This window comes from Mytilus galloprovincialis, chromosome 5 (assembly GCF_965363235.1).
Source record: "Mytilus galloprovincialis chromosome 5, xbMytGall1.hap1.1, whole genome shotgun sequence".
NCBI classification, from domain to species: domain Eukaryota; kingdom Metazoa; phylum Mollusca; class Bivalvia; order Mytilida; family Mytilidae; genus Mytilus; species Mytilus galloprovincialis.
Window position 1 is genome coordinate 59,999,812 of NC_134842.1, and position 26,183 is coordinate 60,025,994.

General features: G+C 32.3%; 1 protein-coding gene across 2 annotated transcripts in view; it reads right to left on the reverse strand.

Annotated features, from left to right (window-relative positions):
• LOC143076160 (spermidine synthase-like) overlaps positions 1-26,183 on the reverse strand; it is a 61,598-nt gene that overhangs the window by 20,219 nt on the left and 15,196 nt on the right. For both annotated transcript variants that reach the window (XM_076251838.1, XM_076251837.1), the window contains exons 5-6: positions 15,123-15,209; positions 5,040-5,185 (exon numbers count right to left, since the gene is read on the reverse strand). In XM_076251838.1, coding sequence (XP_076107953.1) covers positions 5,040-5,185; positions 15,123-15,209 — 233 coding nt within the window. The remainder of the gene's footprint in view (positions 1-5,039; positions 5,186-15,122; positions 15,210-26,183) is intronic.

Consider the following 26,183-nt stretch of genomic DNA (forward strand, 5'->3'; position numbering starts at 1 on the left):
ATTCCTGCCATAAATCGACTAATTTGTTGCTAAGGTAGCAGCAACCATTTCTGATGACGGGCATTGTTTATTTCATGATGGGTTTGAACTGGGGTGTCCTTTCGCGCACTTTCCGCCCAATAGTGTCCCAAATATGCTCGATATGGTTGAAATCCGGGCTACGATCGTGCCAAGGAAGATGAACCGAATTCCATTTGAACATTGGATCTTCCTCCACGATGCTAATTTCCAACTTTGGCGAACTCTGCACAACATTGGATACGGAAAACTGTGTGTCTGTTCGTTAGCAAAGGTCTCCGAAATGGTCTTATCGCACGATAACCAGTAGCGATGAGTCGATCTCGAACAGTTCTTGTTAAAAGGCTCCTGTATGGCCACCACTCTCTTTTTAGGATTGTCTTGTATGCAATGGGTTTCCTTCTGACCAGCCTTCATTATGCTTGATTTTTCTTAGCAAATGGTATAGGGGGTCTTCATTATCTCGGAATGTCTTTTACAGCATTTATTGCCTGATTTATTCTCAAAACGACTTATAGAGAAATGGTGATGACCAACAAAACGTGCAGTTTTTACAGCGACATCCCTGCTTCCCTTATGCTGATAATCTGCCATCTTGCTGCAGTTAAGAGTTGTCCAGGACCCATTATAAGATGTCAATTACATAACTTTAAAAATTTGGTTATTTAAAGGGTTGAAAACAATGAGGATAAAAACAACTGTTTTGCTGTTTACGGGTAGAGTAGCTGCATGTGCAGATAAAAAATTATCGAGTTGATATTTTTTTATTATTAAAACTCAGGTGATACTTAAATAATGTTTAACTAGTTCTATTTTACCAAATTATATCCCAAAAAAATGAAAAGTGTTTTTTTAATTTCAATTTCAATTTGGTGTTGCAATACTTTTTTCCATGTGTATATAATGAACTTTGCCCATTAGTTACAGAGGAAAATATTTTGTTAAAAATTTACAAAATTTACAAAATTTATGAAAATTGTTAAAATTGACTGTAAAGGGCAATTGCTCCTTAAGGGGTCAACTGACCATTTTTGTCATGTTGACTTATTTGTATATCTTACTTTGCTGAACATTATTGCTGTTACAGTTTATCTTTATCTACAATAATATTTAAGATAATAACCAAAAACGGCAAAATTTCTTTAAAAATTACCAATTCAGGGGCAGCAACCCAACAACCAGTTGTCCGATTCGTCTGAAAATTTCAGGTCAGATAGATCTTAACTTGATAAACATCTTAACCCCCGTGTCCGATTTGCTCTAAATGCTTTGGTTTCAGAGTTATAAGCCAAATCTTCATTTTACCCCTATGTTCTATTTTTAGCCATGGTGGCCATCTTGGTTGGTTGGCTGGGTCACTGTACACATTTTTGAAACTAGATACCTCATTGATGATTGTACAATGTCTTTTACAAATCTTTAAAAAAAGAGTTTTTTCCCTATGAACAGAAATCTAGTAATTTAAAATAAGTATTTCATCAAAAATTAAATTCTAGGGAAAGGGCTTTAACTGAACGTAGAGAAAAGCTAAAATCATGAAAATCGAACTTGACCTGTAACCCCATGATAAAACAATACACCAGATATCAAATCAATACATGTATCTTCAAGCATGAAGAAAAAGTCTGGAAAACTGATTTGCCATACTGACAGATGGACAGAGATAAATGCATTTTACCCCTATGTTCTATTTTAGTCATGTCGGCCATGTTGCTTGGTAGGAGGGGTCATCTGACACATTTTTAAAACTTAATACCATAAAGATAATTGTGGCCAAGATTGGTTTAATTTGTCTCAGCAGTTTCAGAGTCGAAGATTTTTGTAAAAGATTACAAAATTACCAAATAATTGTTAAAAGTTTACTATTAAGGGCAATAACTCCTTAATTGATTGACATGTTGGTCATGTTGACTTGTATGTAGATCTTAATTTGCTGAACATAATTGCTGTTTACAATTTCTCTCTATCTATAAAAATACTCAAGATAATAACCAATAAATTGTTTTGACAAGCGCAGTGGGTCAACCCTGAACAGTTGGGGCAAAACTGGACACAATATTTGCGCTTGATAAAGATCGATCTGAATTTGGATTGTAATTAAATTCTTGACACACAATAACTGTAAAATGGAAGATTTCTTCTTAAAACTTTTAAAAAATTTGAAATTTGAAAAAAAAATAAAAAAAATATGAACCCCTTAAAAGAATTAGAACCCCCCCCCCCCCCAATTTTTTAATCCCCCTTGGACCAATTAACCACAAACTCAATCCAAGCCTTTCCTTTGTAGTATGGAACCTTGTAGTACAATTAATTATCTCCCTTTGGTGCAAAAATGCCAATTTTTTGGCATTAAAATTGAGATATCTTTGTTAACTCATCGGTGACCTCTATTTTTTTATTATTGTTCTCAAAAAAGCTGTACACAAACTAAACAATTGTAAAATTTAAGCGATTTCTGTAATTTATTTCTTTTTTTATTTCGACATTACCTCTACATTGCTCTTATAATTTCTCATATTAGTTCAACAGAAAAAAAGGACATTAACAAAAATGTATGCTTCTTTTGGAGGCAGATTGTGAGCTCAAATGAACAGTGACCCCATTTTTTTATTTCATATTTCTATTAAGTATATGATAAAGATCATTTATAAAAAAAATATAGCAAAATCCTATATTACAAAAAAAATATTTATACCCTCAAGCCCCCTTAATTCCTAAACTGTAGGCACCATAACCCCAAAAAAGAATCCAAACCTTCTACTTGTGATATTTAACATTATTGAAAAATTTCAGAGCAATTGAAATGCTTATACACAAGTAATTATCCTGAACCTAGAACCAGGTGCTCCGCAGGGCACAGCTTTATACGACCACAAGTTGAACCATGAACAGTTGGAGCAAGTATGGACACAACATTCAAGCTTGATATAACTCTGAATTTGGATTGCGATCAAATTTATACATAATATCAAGTTCTGACCTGAAACAGATGTCAAGATCTTACAAATCTATTGCGCAATATTGTCCAATTAAAAATGTCTTCTTTTAACTTTTCAAAAATTTGGAATTTGAGAAATTTGAAGAAAAAAAAATTGAAAATAACTACCACCCCCTTTTTTGCAATTAGTCCAAAACCTGACATTTCTTTATACATAATATAGAAGTAGTGTAAGGGAGGTAAATCCGAACATACCCAACATTGTATGTTAAATGTTTAAGAATTACCTCCCTTACACTCCTTTCAAATTGTCTTATTTGTCCAATGACCAGAAATCTATTTTCCCCTTTTTTGCCCCTAATTCCGAATCATTTTGAGCCATAACCCCCTAATGTCAATACTAACCATCCCTTCATGGTATGGATACTTGTGGTTAAATTTCAGATTCATACACTTAAACATAAGTTATTGTTTGAAAATTACAAAAAATGATTATTTTGGGCCCCAATTTTGGCCCCTAACTCCTAAACTATTGGGACCATTACCCCTAAAATCAATCCCAACCTTCCTTTAGTGGTATTAAACCTTCTTTTAAAAATTTATAGAGATCCACACACTTAAACACAAGTTATTGTCTGTAAAATATAAAATGCTTCTTTTTTGCCCCTTTTTGGCCCCTTATTCCTACATATTCAGGAAAATTAACCCAAAACTGAATCCCAGCCTTCCCTGTGTTATATGGAAATTTGTGGTACAATATCAGAGAGATCCATACAGTTACACACAAGTTATTGTCTTGAAACTAGAAAAATGCTTGTTTTTGCCCCTTTTTGGCCCTTAATTCCTACACTGGTTGCCCAATAACCCCTTAAAATAATTCCAATCTTTTACTTATGGTATTAAACATTGTGGTACAATTTCAGAACAATTGAAATACTAATTCACAACTTTTTGTCCTAAAACTAGATAAATGACCCCTTTGAGCCCCTAATTCCTAAATCTTTGAGACCATATAACCCCAAAAATCAATCCAAAGCTTCCTTTTGTGGTTATTAACATTGTGTTAAAATTTTATTGATTTCGTTTTACTTATTCAAAAGTTATTATCTGGAAACAATCCGTCTTCGGATGACGCTGACGACGACATGATACCAATTGCAATACATGACAAATGTTTTTTTAATTTTGGCAGTCGTATAAAAATGCTTCTTTAGGGCCCCTTATTCCTAAACGGTTGGGACCATCATTCCCAAAATCAATCCCAACCTTCCTTTTGTGATATTGAATGTTCCTAAAAAAATCATATAGATCCACTCATTTAAACTAAATTTATTGTCCGGAAACCAAATGTGTCTTCAGATGACTACACAGACGATGACAACGACGACGATGACATCATACCATTAAAGGATCCCATTTTATTTTGTGGTGGTATAAAAACTGCATTTACCCCCAATGTTCTATTCTTAGCTAATTCAAGCGGCCATGTTGGTTGGCAAGGGTGGTAATTGCACACATTTTTAAAACAAGATACCTCAGTGATGATTGTAGCCACACTTGGTTCAATTTGGCGCCGTAGTTTCAGAAGAGAAGATTTTTGTAAAAGTAAACAAGATGACGATGATGACCACCAAGTGATGAGAAAAGATCACTTGACCTTTCAGGGCAGGTGAGCTAAAAATGGGTAAAATTCATCATCATGTCCTCCAATATTGGCTTTTTTCCTCACTTTCCTCACTGTGTTGACCCATTGGTGGCCATTGGCTGTTTGGTCCAGTTGTTGTCTCTTTGACACATTCCCCATTTCCATTCTCAATTTTATATTGTGAGGACAGTAAAAGTGAAGCCACTCAAATTCAAACTTTATCTGTGTTTTGTGGTAATACGCAAATGTGTATAAGTTTCAAAACATTATGTTGAGGCAAAATAAAGTTAAAGGAAGCTAATTTTAGAACATAAGGAAGGACAGATGGACAGATAGACTTTGAGGTTAACACAAAATGCCCCCTCTGCTGCAGCAGGGTCATAAAAACAGATTAAGCATGCAGCAGAATTCTCTTGTGAAGTTCTACTTCTAACTTACAGGATTGCTGCTACAAAGAATGAATCCAATATGGCCACCTGTATATGTTGGTACGAGTGTTAATCCATAATCAGCTTTTGGAAATACCTTCCTTGATACTTTCATTAACTTTTCAATGAATGGTAGATCTAAATACAGGTTTTCAGCTGAAAATATACCAAGGAATTAGTTTATAAACTGTGTTTAATTTGTATGATTAGGCCAAAATAAAAAGATTGTATGTTTGCCCAAACGCGACCGACCCAAAATAAACCCGCCGACTCAAATTCTTTTTTTACGTTTTTTTGAAGAAATTTTTTTTTTCGGATTTTTTTGGGGTCCGCTCCGTCATCGTACAAAACTTAATGTTTGTCGTCTTTGCGTTTGAAAGTAACTGTGAATAAGATTAAAAGAAAGCGTAAAAGAGACACAGTTAATCGATATTCGATGTTCTCTTTTTTTATCTTCTGATTTAACGAACGTAAAGAAGTATAAAACATGTGAAGTGGCACAGTTTTTTTACGCTGTAGTTGTCTGTACTACCAAACCCTTACCTACATGCTCAATGTTGATTTCATCGTGTTATCGAATATCTGATTAGAACATTCAGGTAGATTTGTTCAAAACCATGTGCAATCGAATATTTTCAATGTTATTCTGACAGGAAATGGATCCAGAAGTTGCGAATTTACAATCTTGCAAGAAGATTTTGTTTTTACTGAATAAAAAGGAATTATTTCTTGATAAATTGTTGTCTTTAATTATAATCTTCCTTTATCATGTAAATTAGATGCCCTTTTATTTAAATAGTTCAAATTTACAAGTCTCATTAGACAAGATCAGTACGTTGCTGTTTGGGAGAATTTGATAAAACTATAATTGCTCACAGAATCAGAAATATAATCTTAACTGAATGTAACTCCTTCTGAATAATTTATTGCAATATAAATATAAATCCCTTTTGACAAGAGAAATCTGACTTTTGTCAGAAATATTTTTTTCACATGTGCAAAAGTAAAAACATGTTATGGACGCCATATTGGATTTTTATGCAAATTTGTGAGGAAGCCTCTAGAACCATGACCTAAAAATAAATAGTCTTCAGAAAACGTTAACTTTATGCAATTATATTTTATCAATAATGATTATTTTCAAAAATTTAAACTTGATTATTTAAAGAAATAAAATTATAACAAATACGTTTTTAGTTTGGAGATTCTACAGAACATGCTTTGATCTATTTATAGCCAAATTAGATTACCTGTGTGATAATGTAAAATATATATTTTTTTTCAAAACATAAAAAAGACACAAACTAAGGATGGTAGATAATAATTCATATAAATATTTTAGGACATTTAATCTATTTTAATAGAAATAGGATTTAAAAACTGCAAACAAATTTAATCATTATATAATCAGCTGATATTTTTTTTACACAAACATCGTGTTGATGGAACTGTTGAAAATCACTTCATAAATCCACCAGCCCTTTCACACAGTTAGCAATTGTCAGGGTTATAAACATCTCAGGATACAAATCATATAGTAGACTAATTTATTTATAGAGGTTTTAAATTCATGGCTTTTGGTTGTCTCTACAAAGGTTTGACGAGGAAAAAAAAGATATACTGTTTTAAGATCTTTTAATATTTTCATGCAAATTCTGATAAAAAAGAAAAAAAAAAAAGAATTTGCCTACCTACCTACCCACACCCAGTCATCATGGGTCGGGTTTGGGCAAACTGAAATATTTTTAATTGTGGCCTAGTCATGTCTGGCAAATTTCCAACATATATTATCAACTACTATTCTATACAAAGAAAGAACTCAAATTGAAAATTAATTGCTATTGCACAATATTGTGCAATTAGATATTTCTTGCTATTGTGCAATACTGTGCAATTGAAAATTTCTTGCTATTGCACAATACTTGATATGGAATCCTGATTTGGACCAACTTGAAAACTGGGCCCATAATCAAAAATCAAAGTACATGTTTAGATAAAGCATATCAAATAAGCCCAAGAATTTAATTTTTGTTAAAATCAAACTTAGTTTAATTTTGAACCCTTTGGACCTTAATGTAGACCAATTTGAAAACTGAACCAAAAATTAAGAATCTACATACACAGTTAGATTTGGCATATCAAAGAACCCATTTATTCAATTTTTGATGAAATCAAACAAAGTTTAATTTTGGACCCCCATTTGGACCAACTTGAAAACTAGGCCAATAATTAAAAATCTAAGTACATTTTTAAATTCAGCATATCAAAGAACCCCAAAGATTCAATTTTTGTTAAAATCAAACTAAGTTTAATTTTGGACCCTTTGGACCTTAATGTAGACCAATTTGAAAACGGGACCAAAAATTAAGAATATACATACATAGTTAGATTCGGCATATCAAAGAACCCCAATTATTCAATTTTTTATGAAATCACACAAAGTTCAATTTTGGACCCTTTGGGCCCCTTATTCCTAAACTGTTGGGACCAAAACTCCCAAAATCAAACCCAACCTTCCTTTTATGGTCATAAACCTTGTGTTTAAATTTCATTGATTTCTATTCACTTTTACTTAAGTTAGAGTGCAAAAACTAAAAGTATTCGGACGACGATGACGACGCCAACGCCAACGTGATAGCAATATACGACCAAAAAATTAAAATTTTTGCGGGCTGTAAAAAGGATAATTACTTTCAAGTAATCAAAATTTATGTATATGTCATAAATGTCATTGATTACATTATTGAACCTGGACAACTAAAATGGGGATAATATGTTCGTAAATATATATATTTATTTTAAAAGTGTTTATTGTGGAATACTTGTATTAATATAACCAGATGCTCCGCAGGGCGCAGCTTTATATGACGGCAGAGGTTGAACCCTGAATGGTTGGGGCAAGTATGGACCTAACATTCAAGCTGGATTCAGCTCTAAGTTTGGATTGTGATTAAATAGTTGACACAGCACAGGTTTCTGACACAGAATGAATGTGGTCTAAGGCCACAATTAAAAATATTTCAGTTTGCCCAAACCCGACCCATGATGACTGGGTGTGGGTAGGTAGCTAGGCAAATTCTTTTTTTTTTTTTTTTTTTTTTTATCAGAATTTGCATCAAAATATTAAAAGATCTTAAAACAGTATATCTTTTTTTTCTGTCAAACCTTTGTAGAGACAACCAAAAGCCATGAATTTAAAAACCTCTATAAATAAATTAGTCTACTATATGATTTGTATCCTGAGATGTTTATAACCCTGACAATTGCTAGCTGTATAAAAGGGCTGGTGGATTTATGAAGTGATTTTCAACAGTTCCATCAACACGATGTTTTGTAAAAAAATATCAGCTGATTATGTACTGATTAAATTTGTTTGCATTTTTTTAATCCTATTTCTATTAAAATAGATTAAATGTCCTAAAATATTTATATGCATTATTATCTACCATCCTTAGTTTGTGTATTTTTTATGTTTTGAAAACAAATTTATATTTTACATTTTCACACAGGTAAACTAATTTGGCTATAAACAGATCAAAGCATGTTCTGTAGAATCTCCAAACTAAAAACGTATTTGTTATAATTTTATTTCTTTAAATAATCAAGTTTAAATTTTTGAAAATAATCATTATTGATAAAATATAATTGCATAAAGTTAACGTTTTCTGAAGACTATTTATTTTTAGGTAATGGTTCTAGAGGCTTCCATAACATGTTTTTACTTTTGCACATGTGAAAAAAATATTTCTGACAAAAGTCAGATTTCTCTTGTCAAAAGGGATTTATATTGCAATAAATTATTTAGAAGGAGTTACATTCAGTTAAGATTATATTTCTGATTTTGTATAGCAATTATAGTTTTATCAAATTCTCCGAAACAGCAACCTACTGATCTTGTCTAATGAGACTTGTAAATTTGAACTATTTAAATAAAAGGGCATCTAATTTAAATGATAAAGGAAAATTATAGTTAAAGACAACAATTTATCAAGAAATAATTCCTTTTTATTCAGTAAAAACAAGGATTTGTATACTATACAAATCCTTGGTAAAAACAAAATCTTCTTGCAAGATTGTAAATTCGCAACTTCCAGATCCATTTCCTGTCAGAATAACATTGAAAATATTCGACTCCACATGGTTTTTAACAAATCTACCAGAATATTCTTATCAGATATTGGATAACACGATGAAATTAACATTGAGCATATAGGTAAGGGTTTGGTAGTACAGACAACTACAGCGTAAAAAAACTGTGCCACTTCACATATTTTACTTCTTTACGTTCGTTAAATCAGAAGATAAAAACAGAGAACATCGAATATCGATTAACTGCGTCTCTTATACGCTTTCATTTTATTCTTATTCACAGTTACTTTCAAATGCAAAGACGACAAACATTAAGTTTTGTATGATGACGGAGCGGACCCAAAAAAAAATCCGAAAAAAAATTTCTTTAAAAAAACGTCAAAAAAAAGAATTTGAGTCGGCGGGTTTATTTTGGGTCGGTCGCGTTTGGGCAAACATACAATCTTTTTATTTTGGCCTAATGAACTGAAATTTTTTTTTGCCTTTCAGCAATTCACTATGCTGTTGAATAATAATCCTCTCAAAACAATGTTTGAAGAAATTTTTTTCTTATTTATGAAATCTGAAATGAGAATAATTCTACCCCCCCCCCCCCCCAATTTTTTTTTCACATCCACCTTTCCCTTATTCCAAAACTGATCTCAATTCAAATTTCTAATGGAGTTTGCAACAATAACTACTCATTTAAATACATCATAAATATAAAAAATGTAAAAAAAATGCTTGTAATCACTGAATGGTAAAGATTGTTTTAATTTATTAGTTGGTAGTAAAAGTGAATATACATTGTAGTTTGTATAAAACAATGATTTAAGTTGATTCAACTACTATTCTGGACAAAGAAAGATAACTCCAATTTTCAAAGAATGTTTCATAAAAACTGTGCAATTGAAGATTTCTTGTTATTGCCCAATATTGTGCAATAAGATATTTCTTGCTATTGCGCAATACTGTGCAATTGAAGATTTCTTGCTATTGCACAATACTGTAAAATGAAGATTTCTTGCTTTTGCCATTACTGTGCAATTGAAAATTTCTTGCTATTGCACAATATTGTGCAATTGAAGATTTCTTGCTATTGCGCAATACTGTGCAATTGGAAATTTTTTGCTATTGCACAATACTTAGTATAATAATTTGGACCAATTTGAAAACTGGGCCCTTAATCAAAAATCTAAGTACATGTTTAGATTCAGCATATCAAAGAACCCCAAGAATTCAATTTTTGTTAAAATCAAGCTAAGTTTAATTTTGGGCCCTTTGGACCTTAATGTAGACCAATTTGAAAACGGGACCAAAAATTAAGAATCTGAATGCACGGTTAGATTTGGCAAATCAAAGAACCCCAATAATTCATTTTTTGATGAAATCAAACAAAGTTTAATTTTAGACCCTTTTGGCCACTAATTTGTTGGGACCAAAACTCCCAAAATCAATCCAAACCTTCCTTTTGTGGTCATAAACCATGTGTTAAAATTTCATAGATTTCTATTAACTTATACTAAAGTTATTGTGCAATAAACCAGATGCTCCGCAGGGCGCAGCTTTCTATGACCGCAGAGGTGGAACCCTGAACGGTTGGGGCAAGTATGGACACAACATTCAAGCTGGATTCAGCTCTAAATTTGGATTGTGATTAAATAGTTAACACAGCATAGGTTTCTGACACAGAATGAATGTGGTCTAATGAACTTAAAATTTTTTGTTTGCCTTTGAGCAATTCACTATGCTGTTGAATATTAATCCTCTCAAAAAAATGTTTGAAGAAATTTTCTTTTTATTTATGAAATAATAAAAATTAACCCCCTCTTTTTTTTCACATCCCCCTTTCCTTTTTTTCAAAACTGATCTCAATTCAAATTTCTCATGGAGTTTGAAACAATAACAACTCATTTAAATACATCATAAAATATTAAAATGTAAAATAAAGTGCTTGTTTTCACTGAATGGTAAAGATTGTTTTAATTTATCAGTTGGTAGTAAAAGTAAATATACATTGTATATTGTATAAAACAATGATTTAAGTTGATTCAACTACTATTCTGGACAAAAAAAGATAACTCCATTTGAAAATTTCTTGCTATTGCACAATATTGTGCAACAAGATATTTCTTGCTATTGCGCAATACTGTGAAATTGAAAATATTTGCTATTGCACAATACTGTGCAATTGAAGATTTCTTGCTATTGCACAATCCTGTGCAATTTAAGATTTCTTGCTATTGCACAATACTGTGCAATTGAAGATTTCTTGCTATTGCTGAATACTGTGCAATTGAAAAATTCTTGCTATTGCACAATACTTGAAATAATAATTTGGATCCTGATTTGAACCAACTTGAAAACTGGGCCGATCATCAAAAATCTAAGTACATGTTTAGATTCAGCATATCAAAAAAGCCCAAGAATTCAATTTTTGTTAAAATCAAACTCAGTTTTATTTTGAACCCTTTGGACTTTAATGTAGACCAATTTGAAAACAGGACCAAAAATTAAGAATCTACATACATAGTTAGATTTGGCATATCAAAGAACCCCTATTATTCAATTTTTGATGAAAATAAACAAAGTTTAATTTTGGACCCCGATTTGGACCAACTTGAAAATTGGGCCAATAATAAAAAATCTAAGTACATTTTAAGATTCAGCATATCAAAGAACCCAAAGGACTCAATTTTTGTTAAAATCAAACTAAGTTTAATTTTGGACCCTTTGGACCTTAATGTAGATCAATTTGAAAACGGGACCAAAAATTAAGAATCTACATACACAGTTAGATTCGGCATATCAAAGAACCCCCAATTATTCAATTTTTGATGAAATCAACAATGTTCAATTTTGGACCCTTTGGGCCCCTTATTCCTAAACTGTTGGGACCAAAACTCCCAAAATAAATCCCAACCTTTCTTTTGTGGTCATAAACCTTGTGTTTAAATTTCATTGATTTCTATTAACTTAAACTAAAGTTATAGTGCGAAAACCAAGAAAATGTTTATTTGAGCCCTTTTTGGCCCCTAATTCCTAAAATGTTGGGACCGAAACTCCTAAAATCAATCCCAACCTTCCTTTTGTGGTCATAAACCTTGTGTTAAAATTTCATAGATATCTATTCACTTTTACTAAAGTTAGAGTGCGAAAACTAAAAGTATTCAGACGACAACGACAACGTGATACCAATATTCCACCAAAATTTTTTTTAATTTTGCGGTCGTATAAAAACCAAAAAAAATACTTATTTTGGACCTGTTTTTGGCCCCTAATTCCTAAACTGTTGGGACTAAAACTCCAAAAATCAATCCCAAACTTCATTTTGTGGTCATAGAACTTATGCTAAAAGTTCATAGATTTCTGTTTACTTATACTAAAGTTATTGTGCGAAAACCAAGAAAAATGCTTATTTGGGCCATTTTTTTACCCTAATTCCTAAACTGTTGGGACCAAAACACCCAAAATCAATCCCAACCTTCCTTTAATGGTCCTAAACCTTGTGTTTAAAGGAGTAGGTCCGGTAAGGACTGATTTTGGCCTCAAAATTCAGGGTTCATCTGACGAAAGATTTTGACCACTTTTTAAACACTTAAGTGTCTATTTTATTTGAATTAATTAGTTTATGTGAAAGATTTTAACGGATTTAGTCATTAAAAACGATCCGATTCAAGCTCAAATATGAATAAACAGCTGCGCCATGAGCGCATGATACGCCTGACGTCTTGTGTGGAAGTTTTATGCAATAATCATAAATAGTTTCTGAGGAAATTTTAAGCAATAACCATTTATTGTTTTTGAGACACGGCGGGACATGTGAAACCCCCCCCCCCCCCCCCACACCCTGCTTTTTTTTTACGAATATCACTAAAATAAAATTTTGAATCAAACCAAAAAGTATATAGATCTTTAAATTAGTATAACAAAGAAGTGTGTACAGTTTCGAGCAATAATCATAAATTGTTTTTGAGATACGGCGCGACATGTAAATAAAACCCTCCCCTTTTTACAAAATACTCAATAACTCAAAAATAAAATTTTGAGTCATCACCAAAAAGTTTTCAGATTTTTAGATTAATATAACAAAGAAGTGTGTAAAGTTTTAAGCAATAATCATAAATCGTTTTTGAGATACGGCACGACATGTAAAAAAACCCTCCCCCTTTTTTACAAAATACTTAATAACTCAAAAAAGAAATTTTGAATCATCACCAAAAAGTATACAGATCTTTAGATTAATATAACAAAGAAGTGTGTAAAGTTTTAAGCAATAATCATTAATCATTTTTGAGATACGGCACGACATGTAAAAAAACCCTCCCCCTTTTTTACAAAATACTCAAAAACTCAAAAATGAAATTTTGAATCATCATCAAAAAGTATACAGATCTTTAGATTAATATAACTAAGAAGTGTGTAAAGTTTTAAGCAATAATCATTAATCGTTTTTGAGATACGGCGCGACATGTAAAAAAACCCTCCCCCTTTTTTACAAAATACTCAAAAACTCAAAAATGAAATTTTGAATCATCACCAAAAAGTATACAGATATTAAGATTAATATAACTAAGAAGTGTGTAAAGTTTGAAGCAATAATCAAGAAATGTTTTTGAGATATGGTGCGACATGTGAAAAAAACACACCCCTGTTTTAGTTACAAAGTGCCGTAACTCAAAAAGTTTAAATCTTATTTTCACCAAAAAGTATACAGATCATTTGACCATCATAAGAAACAACTATATTAAGTTTCATGAAATTTGGATAAGTTGTTCTCAAGTTACGGTGCGACATGTTTACGCCGGACAGACGGACGGACACCGGACATTTGTATACCATAATACGTCCCGTCAAAATTTTGACGGGCGTATAAAAATCTACCTAATATGCCAAAAAATGTCACTTTTCAGATGGTTTTTGGTAAAAATGAAAGTGGCCGCATCCGTGTTCATCCTCATATATGTTATGTATAATCATAAAATACAACTTACATTTCAATATTAAGGATGAACACGAATGCGGCCACTTTCGTTTTACACGAAAACCATCTAAAATTTAACTAAAATGCTAGAATTATGAGGATTTCAGTAATTTAGCATGACTTAATGGTGCTACTACCGGATATATGTGCATTGTATTGTCAAAAACAGCCCATATTTATATAGCAGAAGCATTCTACTGTCCAATAAATAACTAAAGGTTTACATTTTAACAATTTTGTAAAACTGCTATATTTTGGAACCAAAAAGGGAACCTACTCCTTTCATAGATTTCTATTTACTTTTACTAGAAGTTAGAGTGCGAAAACCAAAAGTCTTCGGACGAGGATGGTGACGACGACAACCAATATACAACCAAAAAATATTCAATTTTTGCGGTCGTATAAAAAGCTACAGTAAAAATTAAAACAAACCGACAAAATGAGCTTGACACTATCTGTCTTACAGCAAATTAATGTTTACACGAATTCATTTTTGTATCAAGAACTATAAATTAAACGATAGAACCTTTTAGAATTGTGAATATTTTAATTGACTAATACACGAAAGACTTAGATTATTCATATTTAATAAAAGGGGGTCTAAATGTATTTTTTGTACAATCATCTTCTTAACTTACGGGAATGGCTTTTTAACTGTCTGTAAATATTAAAATTGAAAATGACCCAGCTAGCCTTGATCTCCAATTTTATATGTGATAACTGTCGGTTTAAACTATTAAGATCGAACTAACCAGAAAGAGGAAAATTGGACTGAAATAAAAATTGAACGAATGTCTCTATTTGGCAGATGCCATCGGAGCTTAAAATACAATATTGTTATCTCCATTCTAATGAAACTTATAGAAAACAACGTTAAAACATGTATTTAAAAGCTGTCATATATCGTCTGTGCTTGTGCGTACGTTCCATAGCATCAATTGTCAATTGATGCCATGAAAATAAGTGACATTATCTTATCAAAATGAACCTTACAAACGTTGTTGCATTAGAATGCTGGACTTAAATCAATTTCAACCTTACCTTGGCAGCAGATAATACCAAAATCTGGATTTAAGGCATTTTTCATGTTATAATAGTAATCTTCTTCATAAAGTCCTACTGCAGGCCCTGTAAGATCAATGAATTATTAGTGGCTACAACAATCTTCTCTACAGTAAACATATTTGGAAATTAGTATGGCGTTCATTATCACTGAACTAGTATATATTTGTTTAGGGGCCAGCTGAAGGACCCCTCCGGGTGCGGGAATTTCTCGCTACATTGAAGACCTGTTGGTTACCTTCTGCTGTTGTCTTTTTCTATGGTCGGGTTGTTGTCTCTTTGGCACATTCCCCATTTCCATTCTCAATTTTATACTTTATCAGCAATTGGTGCATCTATCCTTTGATCTTACTTATTAGTTATCAATTTGTTAATATTATGGACAGGACTTGATACTCAAAAATGTTAGGCAATCTTGTCACGTATCAGTGCAGTAACGTCTCCTGGTTATGTTCATATGCATTAATTTATCAATTAAATGCAACCAACGTTTGTACATTTAAAGTAGTTTAACTAGCTAATTCATTTTATTCCATATTCTCAACCAAAAATGCATTTTGTTACGACAAATTGTTGATAAAAAAAATACAGGCATTTAATTATTTGATACTGACTTCCTCCCTCAAATATCAGCTGCATGGCCCTAGTGGGCTAGCATGATATTCTTGCTGATAAATCCAGTATCAAAAACAACAATGCCATTATTCTATATGTATCTATGCTTCAATTACAGGGATCTGAAACCATAAATATTATAATCCCACATAACTGATATTTTTTGATCCATGAGTATTCTTTGTAAATCATAAAATTTGTAGCAGAAATTTAGTTGGATGAAACAGTCATATTATAATCAGAAAAAACAGATGCTCCACAGGGCGCAGCTTTCTACGACCGCAGAGTTTGAACCCTGAACATTGGGACAAGTATGGACACAACATTCAAGCTTGATACAGCTCTGAATTTGGATTGTGATTAAATAGTTGACACAACAAAGGTTTCTGACACATAATGAATGTGGTCTCAGAACTTAAACTTAAAACTTTAAATTTTAAATTGGACATTACCTATTATGGTCCAATATCCAAAATCAAAATACAGTGTTAGATTCAGCATATCAAAGAACCCCAAGAATTCAATTATTGATGAAATCAAATAAAGTTCAATTTTGGACCCTTTAGACCTCAATGTGGATCAATTTGATAACCGGGCCCAAACATCAAAAATCTAAATACATGGTTAGATTAATAAGATTTAATCATTCAGCATTAAATCAATTTAATAAATTGGGAGTATCGTCTGCTAAACTATAGATATAACTTTTCTTTAATTTTGACGGACTTAAGCGTCTTTTGTTAACCTACATTTTCCATAAGCTGTTTTCCCGCTTTTATTTGGTATAAAATTGCATGCTTTTCGTGATTTGTTCATTGCGTGATTTGAACTCTGAAGGAACACAAAAACCCACCCTATCCCACCCTTTAGAATATTTTTCTGCTGTTTGTTGTATATTTCCAGATATTGTCAAAAGAAGCGTCATGGATTGGACAGAATGTTACCTAAAAAGCCTGAATACATAGTTTTACTGAAGGGCTGAATTTATCACATTTGGTGTCTGGTAGCCCAGTTGTCATTTGGAGAAAACAGATGATGGTTGCCCTTCAATGTTTTTATCTTGGACATTAATGAGAAATTGTTGATGAATGCAAATTCGTTGGCCGGTTGATACATAGTTGAACTGTCCTAATAAATCCATGACAAAACATTGCCAAAATTCAAACTTACTATTTGTTGTTTTTTTATTATGATTATATATTAGTTTGTCTTACAATTTGTTAACATTTGTATAACGAAGGTAATCTGGAGTTGTTGGAAATATTACGAGGGATTTCAACGAATCTGGGTTATCTTTTATCTGGTATATCATATTCCTAAATTGACTTCTTTCCAATATTTAATAAGCATATATATCAAAGAACCCCAAATATACAATTTTTGTTGAAATAAAACAAAGTATAATTTTGGACCCCAATTTGGACCAACTTGAAAACTGGGCCTATAACAAAAAATCTAAATACATGTTTAGATTCAGCATATCAAAGAACCCTATAAGGATTCAATTTTTGTTGATATCAAACAAGCATTAATTTTGGACTACGATTTGGACCAACTTGAAAACTGGGCCCATAATAAAAAATCTAAGTACATGTTTAGATTCAGCATATCAAAGAACCCCAAGGATTCAATTTTTGTTGAAATCAAACAAAGTTTAATTTTGGACCCCGACTTGGACCTACTTGAAAAATGGGCCAATAATCAAAAATCTAATTACATGTTTAGATTCGGCATATCAGAGAACCCCAAGGATTCAAATTTTGTTAAAAAGTTTAATTTTAGACCCTTTGGACCTAAATGTAGATCAATTCGAAAACGGGACCAAAAATTAAGAATCTACATACACAGTTAGATTCGGCATATCAAAGAACCCAATTTATTCATTTTTTGATGAAGTCCAACAAATATAAACTAGAATGTGTCCAAAGAACACGGATGCCCCACTCGCATTATCATTTTCCACGTTCAATGGACCGTGAAATTGGGTAAAAAATCTAATTTGGCCTTAAAAGCAAATTGATCAACCAAAAGGGAACATGTGTACTAAGTTTCAAGTTGATTGGACTTTAACTTCATTGAAAACTACCTTGACCAAAAACTTTAACCTGAAACTCACACTTTTAATTTCTATGTTCAGTGGACCATGAAAGTGGGGTCAAAAGATTAATTTTGTTTTGAAAATAAGAAAGATCATATCATAAGGAACATGTGTACTAAGTTTCGAGTTGATTGGACTTTAGCTTCTTCAAAAACTACCTTGACCAAAAACTTTAACCTGAAATGGGACGGAAGGACGAACAGACACACAGACAGAAGGACGCCCAAATGGAAGGACGCACAGACCAGAAAACATAATGCCCCTCTACTATCGTAGGTGGGGCATAAAAAGAAGATGTGGTATGAATGCCAACTATCCACAAAAGACCAAAATGACACAGACACTAACAACTAAAGGTCACCGTACGGCCTTCAAGTTTAATTTTGGATCCTTTGGGCCACTTATTCCTAAACTGTGGGGACCAAAACTCCGAAAACCAATCCCAACCTTCCTTTAGTGGTTATAAACCTTGTGTTTAAATTTCATTGATTTCTCTTTACTTATACTAAAGTTATGGTGCGAAAACCAAAAATAATGCTTATTTAGGCCCTTTTTTGGCCCCTAATTCCTCAACTGTTAGGACCTGAACTCTCAAAATCAATCCCAACCTTCCTTTTGTGGTCACAAACCTTGTGTCAAAATTTCATAGATTTCTATTTACTTAAACTCAAGTTATAGTGCGAAAACCAAGTAGATGCTTATTTGGGCCCTTTTTGGCCCGTAATTCCTAAACTGTTGGGACCAAAACTCCCAAAATTAATCCCAACCTTCCTTTTGTGGTCATAAACCTAATTGTGTTTAAAATTCATTGATTTCTATTTACTTATACTAAAGTTATTGTTCGAAAACCAAGAATAATGCTTATTTGGGCCCTTTTTTGGCCCCTAATTCCTCAACTGTTGGGACCAAAACTCCCAAAATCAATCCCAACCTTCCTTTAGTGGTCATAAACCTTATGTTTAAATTTCATTGATTACTCTTTACTTATACTAAAGTTATGGTGCGAAAACCAAGAATATTGCTCATTTAGGCCCTTTTTTTGGCCCCTAATTCCTCAACTGTTAAAAAGAACGAAAAACAAATATATAACACATCAAAACAACAACCACTGAACAGTCTCCTGATTTTGGACAGGAAAAAACATACAGAATATGGCGGAGTTCAACATGTTAGTGAGATCCCAACCCTCCCCTAGCCTGGGGCAGTGGGGTTACAGTACTACATAAGAACAAAATGCTTATAATAAAACCTTTTTTGGCCCCTAATTCAAAGAAAACCAAGAATAATGCTTATTTGGGCCCTTTTTTGGCCCCTAATTCTGTTAGGACCAAAACTCCCAAAATCAATCCCTACCTTACTTCTGTGGTTATAAACCTTGTGTTTAAATTTCATAGATTTCTATTTACTTGTACTAAAGTTAAAGTGTGAAAACCAAATGTCTTCGGACATCAACGACAACGACGACGACGCCAACGTGATTCCAATATACGACCAAAAAAATTTCATTTTTGCGGTTTTATAATTAGCATTTTGTTCTTATGTAGTACTGTAACCCCACTGCCCCAGGCTAGGGGAGGGTTGGGATCTCACTAACATGTTGAACCCCGCCATATTCTGTATGTTTGTTCCTGTCCAAAATCAGGAGACTGTTCAGTGGTTGTTGTTTTGATGTGTTATATATTTGTTTTTCGTTCTTTTTTGTACATTATTTAGATAAAGGCAACAGTAGTAGCAGAAAACAAATCAGGGTCACAAACTAAAACTGAGGTAAACACATCAACTATTTGAACATTCAGGACAAAGAAATACACAAAAAAATATTACAATAGGACATTTCGATATGCTAATCACCAGTGGCGTTTAGATCAAAATAGTAAAGAAAGCCAAACAAGTACAAAGTTTAAGAGCATTGATGACCCAAAATTCTAAAAAGTTGTGTGCAAATTCAGCTAAGGTCATCTATGCCTGGGATAAGAAAATCCTTAGTATTTAGAATAATTTTTACTTTTGCAAACAGAAAATTTATATAAATGACCATATAATTGATATTCATGTCAACCCTGAAGTGGTGATTAACCACAGAATAATTATAATAACGAACACCATGTAAAACAAAATAGGACAGCACATAAAACATCACTTAAGAACCATGCAATGTCACCGACTGGATATGCTACAAAACAGTCAGGATTCAACTTCGTCAAAATTATCTCCCCATTACGCCAGTTCTTTTTTACAATCGTAGAGATGGAAGCCATTGTAGGGATGACACAATTTAACACTTGAAAACCGATAAATTTATCCACATAGAACCATTACGATCCTTATATATGTCAGTTGTATTTTAAAAGACAAATGTATCTACTAGCTAATATGAGCATCAGTTAATGTTCTTGTCTGCATTGAGTCAACTTAAAACTAGTATTGTCTGATCGGTTGTCAGGTGGGAATAATGAGTTTTCGAAAATTCATAAACATTTAAAAAAAATTCTAATTTGTTAAACATTTCTTGGAAGGGCAGACTATAAATTTTCAGTGGTTGAAGACTATAAACCCTAATTATTAGACACAAAAAATGATTTTTTTCGAAGATATGCATTTTCAACATCCAACTTAAAAGACTGTCGTCAAGTACTGTAAGTAAAAAAAATTGCTATTCAAACACACCTACCAATTATTCTGTTTTTGTGATTCATTAGAAAGGTATTTCACTTGACCCATATAATTCATCTTTTTGTACTGTGATTGTTTATGTTATAAAGTCAACATGTAGACTTAATATATAAAAATGATAGAATCTGAAGCAAGATGATGTATTAATACTTATTTTTTTTAAATTGTTATTTGGATGGAGAGTTGTCTCATCGGCACTCACACCACATCTTCCTATATCTATTTATACGTTTTCCAGACAAAAAATTCAACTCAAACATGCCCTATACATCAAAAGGTACACTCAAATTTACTCTTTTCGATACAAATGTTACCCATTTATAGAAAAATTTTCTTGAGTCACATAATGGAAGGGCAGACACGAAAATTACTGAACTAATAGATTGATATGTTCTCCGCCCCTGGTAAAAAAAAAATTTAAATACGAGGTTATGCATTTTCTACATCCAACTTGATAGATACCCATGTCGTTGACTTGAAATCTAATTGTTCAGCTTAACTATGTAAAAGATAAATTGAAAACTAATGCAAATTGTGTTTTTAAAGATAAAACACTTCGTCATTGAGCAGAAAATTGTAATTTTATTTGTTTCTATTAACTTTTGAAATTTTTGTTATTATAGTAAACATTACGCGTACAGTAAGCATTTAACTTTAAACATTTTCTTTCAAAAAATCATGTACATGACATACGCATATAATACATAGGCTGATACAATAATACTTAGGGATTCAGAAACACGGTTTCCCTTATATTAATCCGTCTCCCTGTAAAAAAGGTAAAAGGAAATAACTGCAAATAAAAAAGTTGATTTTTTTTTTGTCAGATCTTTCCTATATATATGTACCGGCGGCAGTGTGTGTTTCCAGGACTTTGTAAAGACTGTCTCACCCAATTAAGATCACAACCATTCACGAAAGAGGCTATGTACCAAATCGCTTTGAATCTACTAAAATTGTTGTACTTGTTTATACATCAATAGATTTTCCTCTTGATTGAGGTTATTGCAGCCAAATAGGAGTGTTTTTATATTGTATTGTTTTTATATAGTAAGCGTTTATCGCCTTCTCTTACAAAGAGCTTCTATTCTTTTGTTCTATTTTAACTGGGTTTCCGCCTTGAAAGTGACAGCACAGGTAAATTTCTAAAATTTCTATATTTAGGCCGTTAGTTTTCTCGTTTGAATTGTTTGACATTTGTCATTTCAGGGTCTTTTATAGCTGACTATGCAGTATGGACTTTGATCATTGTTTAAGGGCATACAGTGACCTATAGTTGTTAATTTCTGTGTCATTTTGTCTTTTATGGAGAGTTGTCTCATATACCACATCTTTTTTTTTAAAATTAATTGTCAAATTTTTGAAAGCAATAGAGGGGAACCAGATCTGTCTTTCGATATAACAGAGTACAATTGAACAAGATGGTGCCAACAAAAATAAATGAATCCACAGTAATACCTTTCACCATCTTGTTGAATTGTTCTCTGTTACATACTTTAAAAAAAATAGGGTAGGTATGTAGGTATTTCCATTTTGTTTTATTTTTTTATTTTATTTTTTGTGACATGATTTTGAGTCATGCCGTTTCAACCGTCTTGTCATGGTCCAAGTTGATCACATGGGCTGAGTTTACAAGTATTTTTTAATGATTGGATTATTTCCCTTTGTTATTGGTTGGAAAAAATGGCAGCAAAGTGTTTATTTAGTTTAAACATATATTTTTATTAAAAGTGGATTGGGAAACAAGTTTTGCAACTTATACTAATCCCTTTCAACTATGTGGGTGCGAGTGATGCCTTGTAGCAGCATTAGCCTGCTCTTTTTTTTCGAAATCTACAAGGGCGTCTTTTACGTGCAAGAGATATGGCTCTCTCTTAACACGGGTTAGCCATTTATCATCCACTTCCGATGGACTATCATCGTTTCCTGAAGACCATACTCGCAAATGGTGTCAAGAGAATCCGAAAATTCAGTCCCTGAAATTTTAATCTCGGAACGGGAATCGAAACCAGGAACCTTTGTGTTATTTCATCACACAAGTCATGAATTCCCTTAAAACAGCTATCATATTCACGATTTTGAACATAGGGATGTATGAGGCAATTGATTTATATTTAATATTGGCAACACTAACTTCACTTTTCATACGAGTTCAGCTTATTTTTCACTTTACTACGGAAATAAAATGACTTAGGGTAGACCCCCACGCATCTATGCTAAATTCCATCAATGTCACTTTCTAAAAGTGATCTATCAATATAAAAAACAATTTGATTGTCTGATGGGAATGAAATAAGCCATTATGATGGTCTCTATAATCTTATACCTAATTTCTGACAAATTTGTCTGTTGGTAAAGTCATTTCAGAAAGAAAGAAAATAATTCATCATGTTGAAATTTGTGGAGAGTTGTCTAATTGATACTCATACCACATCTTCTTTTATCTAATTTAACTGTTGAAACCAAAATTTGTACTTGATTAGAGTTTTGTTGCAATAAGTGTTGTAAATAAGTTGCATAAAATTAAGTTGAGGCAAACTTAAGTTAGACCTCTTTTACTCTGACAAAAAAGATTGATCTTTGGTCCAGTGTAAACGGGTAAGATCGATCTTCAATCAGACTTAAAAAGTCAACCTCTAGAGGTGGTTTTAAAAAGATCGATCTTATATGAATCGATCTTTTTTTCAGGTGAATGTTATATTTAGATAAGAAAATAATGTATACCGCCGCCGGTACATATATATAGGAAAGATCTGACAAAAAAAAATCAACTTTTTTATTTGCAGTTATTTCCCTTTACCTTTTTTACAGGGAGACGGATTAATATAAGGGAAACCGTGTTTCTGAATCCCTAAGTATTATTGTATCAGCCTATTTATATGCGTATGTCATGTACATGATTTTTTGAAAGAAAATGTTTAAAGTTGAATGCTTACTGTACGCGTAATGTTTACTATAATAACAAAAATTTCAAAAGTTAATAGAAACAAATAAAATTACAATTTTCTGCTCAATGATGAAGTGTTTTATCTTTATAAACACCATTTGCACTAGTTTTCAATTTATCTTTTACATAGTTAAGCAGAACAATTAGATTTCAAGTCAACGACATGGGTATCTGTCAAGTTGGATGTAGAAAATGCATAACCTCGTATTTAAATTTTTTTTTACCAGGGGCGGAGAACATATAAATCTATTAGTTCAGTAATTTTCTTGTCTGCCCTTCCATTATGTGACTCAAGAAAATTTTTCTATAAATGGGTAACATTTGTATCGAAAAGAGTAAATTTGAGTGTACCTTTTGATGTATAGGGCATGTTTGAGTTGAATTTTTTGTCTGGAAAATGTATAAATAGATATAGGAAGATGTGGTGTGAGTGCCAATGAGACAACTCTCCATCCAAATAACAATTTAAAAAAATTAAGTATTGATACATCATCTTGCTTCAGATTCTATCATTTTTATATATTAAGTCTACATGTTGACTTTATAACATAAAAAATCACAGTACAAAAAGATGAATTATATGGGTCAAGTGAAATACCTTTCTAATGAATCACAAAAACAGAATACCGGTAGGTGTGTTCGAATAGCAATTTTTTTTACTTACAGTACTTGAGGACAGTCTTTTAAGTTGGATGTTGAAAATGCATATCTTCGAAAAAAAATCATTTTTTGTGTCTGATAATTAGGGTTTATAGTCTTCAACCACTGAAAATTTATAGTCTGCCCTTCCAAGAAATGTTTAATTAGAATTTTTTTTAAATGTTTATGAATTTTCGAAAACTCATTATTCCACCTGACAACCAATCAGACAAAACTATAGGTCACTCACTGTATGGCCTTCAACAATGATCAAAGCCCATACTGCATAGTCAGCTCTAAAAGACCCTGAAATGACAAATGTCAAACAATTCAAAAGAGAAAACTAACAGCCTAAATATAGAAATTTTAGAAATTTACCTGTGCTGTCACTTTTCAGGCGGAAACCCAGTTGAAATAGAACAAAAGAATAGAAGCTCTTTGTAAGAGAAGTAGATAAATGCTTACTGTATAAAAACACTCCTATGTGGCTGCAATAACCTCAATCAAGAGGAAAATCTATTGGTGTTTAAACAAGTGCAACAATTTTAGTAGATTCAAAGCGATTTGGTATATAGCCTCTTTCGTGCATGATTATGATCTTAATTGGGTGAGACAGTCTTTACATACAAAGTCCTGGAAACATACACCGCCGCCGGTACATATATAGGAAAGATCTGACCAAAAAAAAATCAACTTTTTTATTTGCAGTTATTTCCCTTTGAACTTGACCTCTATTTTGTCATCAGTAACAACATACTAAAATTTTAAAAGCTTTGGATGAACGGTTCATGAGTAAATGCACGGACAACATTTGGTTGCCGACCGCCTGCCGTTCATCCCCAAATCAATAACCGACATTTTTGTCACAAAAATCCGGTTAAAAATCAGGCATATTTCTTTTGGCTCAATCATTATTGAAATGCAAATAGTGAAATATTAATTCGATTTTAGCAGTCAGTATGGTTCAATTTTGTCAAAATAAGCTAAAAAACATTTATTATGAATTATTCACTTGCAAGTGAATAATTCCACCTCATTGAATCCATATGCATGTGAACTTGTGTATGTGTAAAGTTATTTAAAGGAAAATAATGTCAACATTGAAAGTAAAAACAAAGGTAAATCATTTGATTGACTGGTTTCGATCCACAAAAAATATTCTTATACAGGTAATAACAATGATAAACATTTATTTTTCATCTATAATATGAATTTAAATAGACATAGAAAAATCCAACAGCATCAGTTTGCTTAATCTATTTATATCTATGTTTACACCGCTTATATGGTCATCAGATGACTAAAGAGGTCAAAACGATAGTTAATCAGAAAATACACACGAAATACGTATGATCATAATACTTATTTGGACCCCTTTTGGGTCCCTTGTTCCTAAACTGTTAAAATTGTTTTGTATTCTCTGTTAAACTCTTTCCAAGTTGTGTGTTCTAAGTTTACTTCTCTAAGCCACAAGTTCATTCACAGACTAGTAATTTCATACACTTTGTCAATTTTGTTTTCAAGCTTTATTGAATATTTAATGTGTGCAATTATTATAAAGCTACTAGATTTTGATTTGTATCCTTCTTTCGAAAGTATCACATAAAAAAAACAGATGCTCCGCAGGGTCAGCTTTATACGACCGCAAAGGTCAAAACCCTGAACAGATGGGGCAAATGGAACCCACCCCCACTGAAAAATTTTCTGTCTATTTTCCGATTTTAAAACGACCTTGAGAGGTGAACATTGACCAGACTGTGATCCTTTGTCATTCAAGTCTTACCCTATAGTTACTGCAGTCCATTCATGCCAACTTGGAGTATATGGGACTTAAGTGTCTTGCTGGCGAATTTTTATTGTCAAGTGAGGTCTGCCTAAATGTCTGTTTTTACAGATTTTTGACAGAATGGTGACCTAGATTTTACAGACTAGTTTCCTATTGGCCATGTTATACCTCTTTGTGTTCCTATACCACCTATGCATGCATTTAGGATAATAGTTTATACCTACAATGACTACCAGTTCTGAAGTGGCCAGCAAATTTTCTGATTTTGAACTCTTAAACAGC